Source organism: Coregonus clupeaformis, unplaced genomic scaffold (genome assembly GCF_020615455.1).
Source record: "Coregonus clupeaformis isolate EN_2021a unplaced genomic scaffold, ASM2061545v1 scaf2070, whole genome shotgun sequence".
NCBI classification, from domain to species: domain Eukaryota; kingdom Metazoa; phylum Chordata; class Actinopteri; order Salmoniformes; family Salmonidae; genus Coregonus; species Coregonus clupeaformis.
Window position 1 is genome coordinate 2,027 of NW_025535524.1, and position 8,804 is coordinate 10,830.

An 8,804-nucleotide genomic window follows, 5' to 3' on the forward strand; every position below is an offset into this window, starting at 1 on the left:
TGGGTACATATAATTAATTTATAAGTCCAAAAATGGATGTAGCAACTGCTGATTTCTCCTTTAAAGTTAGTCAGTCTGTTTATGAAACCGGTCAGCTGAAATAAGAATAGTCAAAAAGCAAAAATATATATTTTTAAATGTTGTTTTACCACCATAGACCAGTCATAACTAGTTTCATTCAATTACCTCCAGGTGCTCATGAAGTCAAATAACCAAGGAGGGAAATATATTTAACCCTGTCTTTCTCTCCCTCCTTCCTAGATCGGGTTCCTGTGAAAACTGAGAGGGAAGAATATGACGACAATGACGATCAGTACCCCAAGAGTGAAGAAGAAGGTGAACGAGACAATGAACTTGATGAAGAAGAGGAAGACGAGGAGAAGGAAAGGGACGAGGAAGACGAAGGAGAAGAGGAGGGGGAAGGGGAGGAAGAAGGAGAAACCCTCAACGAACCACAGGACCTGTCTCTGGCAGATTATGTAAAGTACGAGAGCACAGGCCTGCAGGACGCCCACACTGACTCCTCGTTGTACGCAGCAGCACCCCGCAGCCACGCAGCAGGCAAGCTCAACTGTGACGTCTGTGGCCTGTCCTGCGTCAGCATCAATGTGCTGCTCGTGCACAAGCGAAGCCACACCGGTGAGGAGCACAGCCAAACCAACCCTGCTGATTGTTCGTTTGATAAACTTAGTAGATCAAGGTGTTTGATTGAAAGATTAGTGTTTCAATATATACAGTGACTCATGCGTTACACTTTGAATTGACACATTTGACTTGACATGCACTCTACATTACTTGCCCTAGTACTGATTACATACAATTTCAACATCTGCTATAACACAGTAATTACTATTCACGCAACGGTTTGCTTTATTTGACGTGTGGAACAAACCAAGTGTTCCTCATATTCAGTTACAGTACTACTACTACTACTACTACTGAGAAATACCAGTTAACGTACCACAGTAGCTCAACTATATGCTACATAACCACTGTATCAGTACGTCTTGGCAGTGTTGACAGAGTTTCTCCATGACATAGGATCCCTGTGTTTTGCCCTATACCCAGGTGAACGTCCGTTCCACTGCAGCCAGTGTGGTGCCTCCTTCACCCAGAAGGGAAACCTGCTTCGCCACATCAAACTGCACTCAGGGGAGAAGCCCTTCAAGTGTCCCATGTGCAGCTACGCCTGCCGCAGACGAGACGCCCTCAGTGGACACCTGCGCACTCACTCAAGTACCTATCCGCCATCTGTGTGCCACCTGCGTTTACATATGTATAACCACACATGCACAGACACATGCATAATATAATAACACAAATTCAGGTGTTTTCCACCTGTTCACACTTATTGTACAAAATATATGCGTACACATGCAAACACACACACACACACACACGTAGGTACCTATAACCAGTCGGCACACAGTGTTTTAGATAAACCACTTCATGTTGGGCCTGTCAGTGCCGTTCATTTAAAGGAGGTTCTTGCAGAGATCGTAGTTGCCCCATTATTGAACTACTGCCTCAGTAAGCAAAATGTACAGTGCTTTGCAAAAGTATTCATCCCCCTTGGCGTTTTTCATATTTTGTTGCATTACAACCTGTAATTTAAATGGACTTTTATTTGGATTTCATGTAATGGACATACACCAAATAGTCCAAATTGGTGAAGTGAAATAAAAAAAATAACTTGTTTCAAAGAATTCTAAAAAATAAATAACGGAAAAGTGGTGCGTGCATATGTATTCACCCCTTTGCTATGAAGCCCCTAAATAAGATCTGGTGCAACCAATTACCTTCAGAAGTCACAATTCGTTAAATAAAGTCCACCTGTGTGCAATCTAAGTGTCACATGATCTCAGTATATATACACCTGTTCTGAAAGGCCCCAGAGTCTGCAACACCACTAAGCAAAGGGCACCACCAAGCAAGCGGCACCATGAAGACCAAGGAGCTCTCCAAACAGGTTAGGGACAAAGTTGTGGAGAAGTACAGATCAGGGTTGGGTTATAAAAAAAATATCAGAAACATTGAAAATCCCACGGAGCACCATTTAATCCGTTATTAAAAAATGGAAAGAATTTGGCACCACAACACACCTGCCAAGAGAGGGCCGCCCACCAAAACTCACGGACCAGGCAAGGAGGGCATTAATCAGAGAGGCAACAAAGAGACCAAAGATAACCTGAAGAAGCTGCAAAGCTCCACAGCGGAGATTGGAGTATCTGTCCATAGGACCACTTTAAGCCATACACTCCACAGAGCTGGGCATTACGGAAGAGTGGCCAGAAAAAAGTCATTGCTTAAAGAAAAAAATAAGCAAACACGTTTGGTGTTCGCCAAAAGGCATGTGAGAGACTCCCCAAACATATGGAAGAAGGTACTCTGGTCAGATGAGACTAAAATTGAGCTTTTTGGCCATCAAGGAAAACGCTATGTCTGGCGCAAACCCAACACCTCTCATCACCCCGAGAACACCATCCCCACAGTGAAGCATGGCGGTGGCAGCATCATGCTGTGGGGATGTTTTTCATCGGCAGGGACTGGGAAACTGGTCAGAATTGAAGGAATGATGGATGGCGCTAAATACAGGGAAATTCTTGAGGGAAACCTATTTCAGTCTTCCAGAGATTTGAGACTGGTACGGAGGTTCACCTTCCAGCAGGACAATGACCCTAAGCATACTGCTAAAGCAACACTCAAGTGGTTTAAGGGGAAACATTTAAATGTCTTGGAATGTCCTAGTCAAAGACCAGACCTCAATCCAATTGAGAATCTGTGGAATGACTTAAAGATTGCTGTACACCAGCGTAACCCATCCAACTTGAAGGAGCTGGAGCAGTTTTGCCTTGAAGAATGGGCAAAAATCCCAGTGGCTAGATATGCCAAGCTTATAGAGACATACCCCAAGAGACTTGCAGCTGTAATTGCTGCAAAAGGTGGCTCTACAAAGTATTGACTTTGGGGGGGTGAATAGTTATGCACGCTCTTATTTCTTGTTTGTTTCACACAAAAAATACATTTTGCATCTTCAAAGTGGTATGCATGTTGTGTAAATCAAATGATACAAACCCCCCCCCAAAAAAATCGATTTTAATTCCAGGTTGTAAGGCAACAAAATAGGAAAAATGCCAAAGGGGGTGAATACTTTCGCAAGCCACTGTATGATGGTTTGAAGTGGGAGTTTGTAGTTTTAACTGAAGCTCTTGTCTCACAGTAGAGAAGCCCTACAAGTGCAACCACTGCGGTCGCAGTTACAAGCAGCGCAGCTCCCTTGAAGAGCACAGAGAGAGGTGCCATGTGTACATCCAGAACAAAGGCAACGCTGAGAGAGGTGAGAGGCCCTGGAACACTCCTACATACCCTCTGTTACACACACACAGACAAACACATACACACTTACACAAACGCACTTCAGACATACACACATACACACTTTACTCTTTACTCATGCAAACACACACACACACACACACACACACACACACACACACACACACACACATACAACATTCACAGGCACTCACTTACTCTGCTCACACATTTGTGCACACACCCATACACACATACACATTTGCTGGCTGCAGAGTTGTGTAGCTTCATTTAAGTTCATGGTCGTAAGTTACCCCACCATTAGAGCTAAATAGGTTGTGGCTGTTGCGGTGGGAGACGTTGTGTTGTAAGAACACCAGAGGGGAAGTCAGTCAGAAGAGATGTAGGACAAATGTCTCAGGTGTCGTGTTCTGACTGCACACCCCCTGAAGTCTGTTTGGCTGCCATGGTGGACAGCCAGGACGGTTGCGACACAATCAATTCTGTGTCGTTTTGTGGTCGGTTGAATGTCGTAAGTACGGCAGATCGGTAGCGTGTGTGGTGAGGAAGCACATCCTCGACCTGCGGTCTTCCTCCTGCAGGCCTCAGTAGTCGATGAGGCAAAACACCAGGAAGTGAGGTCACAGGGCTTGTTATCTTGGCTGCAATAAATTTTTCCTTGGTTCCTCTGAGCGTGAGTTTCATATTAAAGTAATTTTGTTTGTTAGTTCTGTAAAAGAAAAACGAATTTCACAATCTCAAATGCTCAAGGCAGTGGACAGTTGCAGCACAGTGGACAAAAAGCACACACTGTGTCCTTACTGTACCTCTGTACTGTTAAGAGACCTCTCTCTCTCTCTCTCTCTCTCTCTCTCTCTCTCTCTCTCTCTCTCTCTCTCTCTCTCTCTCTCTGTCTCTCTCTCTCTGTCTCTCTCTCTCTCTCTCTCTCTCTGCTCTCTCTCTCTCTCTCTGTCTCTCTCTCTCTCTCTCTCTCTCTCTCTGTCTCTCTCTCTCTCTCTCTCTCTCTCTCTCTCTCTCTCTCTCTCTCTCTCTCTCTCTCTCTGTCTCTCTCTCTCTCTCTCTCTCTCTGTCTCTCTCTCTCTCTCTCTCTCTCTCTCTCTCTCTCTCTCTCTCTCTCTCTCTCTCTCTCTCTCTCTGTCTCTCTCTCTCTCTCTCTCTCTCTGTGTCTCTCTCTCTCTCTCTGTGTGTCTCTCAGCCGGTGAGGACACCCACGTGTCCAGGACTACTCACATGGGCGCGGAACGCGCTCTGCTGCTTGACAGGCTGGCGAGCAACGTGGCCAAACGCAAGAGCTCCATGCCACAGAAGTTCACTGGTAAGACCAGTCTGACTCATTCCTCACTGACAGTTCAACTGTCTTGCAGGTTGTGACCTTGGAAGGGTTAACTAGGCATGGGCGGTAAAAGCTGCAGGTGTTTTTTTTTATAGATATAATAATTCAAACAAAATTAGGAATTGCAATTTTGATTTTATGATTACTTTGTAACTTGACTGATGATTGCTTATTCTTTTGCGAAATTGCTCATTTGGTAATTCAATAGAAATGTGATTCATTGTATGTCTTTGTGTAATGGGTCTCTGATTACTGGCTTCATTGCTGCACCTGTCAGATGATTTTTACCATAATCTGACCCCTTGCTACTTGTTGTTGTTGCTGCTGCTACTGCTGCTATTATTGTATTAGTGTTTACTGTCAGTTGCATTTAATTAAAACAAATGTGAGTTTTAATGATTTAAGAAAAAGTGTATCATATCGTTGTCTGTCTAAGCTGTCTGTCTGTCTGTCTGTCTGTCTGTCTGTCTCTCTCTCTCTCGCGCTCTCTCTCTCTCTCTCTCTCTCTCTCTCTCTCTCTCTCTCTCTCTCTCTCTCTCTCTCTCTCTCTCTCTCTCTCTCTCTCTCTCTCTCTCTCTCTCTCTCTCTCTATCTCTCTCTCTCTCTCTCTCTCTCTCTCTCTCTCTCTGTCTCTCTCTCTCTCTCTCTCTCTCTCTCTCTCTCTCTCTCTCTCTCTGTCTATCTGTCTCTCTATCTATGCAGTTCTCCTGTCCCCCCTTGCTTTGCTTGCCAAGCAGGAATTCAGGGCAGAACGCCAGCCTCATCTGCTGCACTGCACCATAGGGTGGTAGACCACTGCCCTAATTTCCGTGCCTGATGTATATGTTAGGTGGGTATGGTTAACCACGCATAGGAAGAGAATGCCATTAACATGAAGCAATCGAGGGAGATGTGCATTTTGCACTCTGGAACTCTCTCACACACAAACGGACAAGTATAAACATCCAAGTTGTAGTGCTTCATTGTCACTAATACACTACTACTGCTGAGTGTTTGAAAACGATCAGTTTCAGTAAATGAGTGATTTGTCATCACGTTGACTTCCCAAACCCTAGGGCGGTGTACCCATTTCCAATACCCAGGTCACACTTTCTTGTTAAGCGTCTCCGCTGATCATGAAGTGTTTAGTTTCGGAATTCGAGTCGCTGCAAAAAAACAGCAAGTGTCTGGGCTAAAGAGATCCTCCTATCACCCATCACCCTGACAAATGAACTGAAATCTTGCAATATGACGACCACAGGAGGAAAAGAGAAGTAGTGTGTTCGACCACAGAGTTAGAAAAACAGGCGAGAGCACGAAACGTGAGCAGATGCCTCCGTCTCCTCTTGTGGTTGGAGAAGCAGCTGTAGCAGTGGAGACGGAGAGTCCTCTTCGTCTCCTTCTCGTCTCTGTGACTGAGTCCCAAATGGCACCCTATTCCCTATAGTTCACCAAATGTCACCCTATTCCCTATGTAGTGCTCTATATAGGGAATAGGGTGCCATTTGGGACGCAGATTCTCTGTCCTCTCACACCCTCTCAGTGTTCGTTCTGTGGTAGGAAACTCGTTTATCTACAGGGTCAGCGGCTGCCTGCTAGTTTGCTATTGTACTAGCTATCAAGATTTCAATTGTACAGAATGTGCTTTTTTTCTCCAAGTGTGACCAAGCTTGCTCTTTTGCTGCTGAAGCTCCTTCAGTTAGTGCAGGTGGCTATCTTGTGACTCCCTCTCCACTGTACGTCTCTGGCTTTTTTCTGAGAGTGAAATGGTTACTGCAGAGCCATTTATATAGAGATATATGTGTATATATATATAGCCATAAGTATATATAGAGAGAGATATACAGTTTATATACTTTTGGCTCTGGGTTAGTGGCCCCACCTGCACAGTGCTGAGTGAGTGAGTGCTGAGGCGTCTCTCCCTGTGTGGGTGATCCAGGGGACAACGGCGTCTGTCTGGACCTGAGCTTCAACAGGGAGCTGATCCACCGCTCCGACGTCATGGACCCTCCCCTCACCTCCCCAGGACCCGAGAACCACCACAGCCACCAGCCCCTCTACACAGGCCGGGACCCTGACTCTGCCTCCCCCCACAGGGCCTCCTACCCCATCCCCCTGAGCCGCGCTGACATGAGCCCCCTGGCCCTCACCAATGGTCACAAACTGGAGCAGCAGCAGAGCACCGGTCTCGCCTACCTGCCCCGGCCCAGCCAGGGCCACCCTAGCCTGGACTCACTCCACGCCGATCGGGCCCAGCTCTCCCAGCCTCTCATCTACAGCCTGGGGCACCTGCTGGGGCCCAGTCCTCACAACAGCCTCCCGCACCCCCATGCCCATGCGCTCCCCATGCCCCCCCTAGAGGCTCTGAGGGTGGTAAGGGGCGAGGGGGAGGTAGGGGTTGGGGTAGGTACAGGGGCGGGGGCAGTGTACCCCTGTGTTCACTGCAGGGTGTGGTTTCTGGACTACGTCATGTTCACCATCCACATGGGCTGCCACGGCTTCCGTGACCCACTGGAGTGCAATGTGTGTGGCCACCGCAGCCGGGACCGCTACGAGTTCTCCTCACACATTGCGCGCGGCGAGCACCGCTTGGAATTGAAGTAATGTAGACACACATGTGCACGTGAACACACACACACCCATACATGTAGTCAGACTCCTAAACTGAATAATGCATACACGTTTATACACTTACACACATTAATTGTGTACATACATTACATACACACAAAAAGTATCTCAGGGACTTTCCTTTTGGTTTTTAATCAGCACAAGTATTACCATACACACACACAAAGAAATGTAGCATTTCAGTAAAGTAGCATTTAAAATGTTTTATAGAGGATAGTCATGCCTCGACTCAAACATTTATTTATGACAAATAACAAAGTGTCCAAAGTATAAGAAATCAGGATTATCTGAAAGATAATCATTGATCAATAGTTATTTTCCCATCGAAAATGATGGAAATATGTGTTTTATGTGGGACCACGTTTTATTCAATAGAAGTGGTAATAGGCAGTCAATATTTGGCATTACCTTTGCCATGCCTGCTGCTTTTAGGATGTGATATACTACAGTATTTCCAAATGTCCTCTATATGTACAGCAGTAGTAGTAGGACATAGTACTGAGTACATTTTGTGTTGACTGTAAGCTGACTGACAGACTCTGATGTACATTTGTTTTCCTGTTAACTGTACTGAGGTTTGAAAATAAAAAGAGATAATTAAAGCTATTCTGATCATGTGTGGACTGTACCTTGTGAAAGAAGTAGCTAGCGCCATTACAGAAAAAATACTGCTTCTTAATACAGTCTATGTGCAAATAGAAAAAAAACTATCCTTATGATCTCAAAGGTCACGTGTCTGTTTTAGGCTGTGGTTTGAGAAGTTCACAGCTTCAAAGAAAGCCATCACTTCACAGTACACTCCCCTCTTCACAACTCCTCAAAGTCTAACTGTTTCTCTGTCCTGGATTTCAAGTTACAGTTTTTATCTAGCTCTCCCAGAAGTTAAGGAGATGTTGTGCTATGAACACGTGCTGTGATGGGCTGCTCTGTAGACATGTTCTGTGGCTCTGCTGAAGCAAGTCTGTCCATAGAGGGGACATTATTGCACAAGTAGACAGTATACTAAAAGACATTCATTAATAGAGAGCATGTAGGATTGATAGTAGCAATTATAATTTATTGCCGCTTGATTATTGTTCATTAATACCAATATTTAGGCTGTATTTTATGTACATACAGTGTGACTTTTATGGGGAACTGTGCTTGCATATAAGAGTTGGCTAAAGACATGGCAGGTGGGAGCAAAATGTAAAAACATGCTTGATTTGATTTGGGGGAATGTTCCAATCTCATCATGGGATTTTGAGATCCGTTGTCTCACCCAGATGCTGGGGCGATTCACTGATACATGTCATTCTGCTTTTCCTTTTACTAGAAGACGCTCTCTAGTGGCTAAAGCAGGTCACTACTGTGGTTCATCACCCAGTAAATAGTCCTGTTCTCCTGCTACAGTATCAGTCTTCAGTGCCACTCAATGTGAAACTAGAAGTCTGGCACACAGTAAGCAATTCCCAAGGGGCAGAAGGTCTCTTAGGAGAGAACTTGCCTACCCCAATCCAGATAAGAAATTCTCCTAACCAATCGA

At 45.3% G+C, this 8,804-nt stretch overlaps 1 protein-coding gene across 1 annotated transcript; it reads left to right on the plus strand.

Moving 5' to 3' along the window:
• Positions 1-261: 261 nt before the first annotated feature.
• LOC123488225 (zinc finger protein Aiolos-like) lies at positions 262-7,885 on the plus strand (the record flags this gene model as incomplete). The annotated part of the gene is given in 5 exon segments (XM_045219112.1): positions 262-639; positions 1,069-1,236; positions 3,221-3,337; positions 4,532-4,651; positions 6,588-7,885. Coding segments are annotated over 5 exon segments (1,448 nt in total), but the record flags the coding sequence as incomplete, so codon positions are not given.
• Between the last annotated feature and the right edge of the window lie 919 nt (positions 7,886-8,804).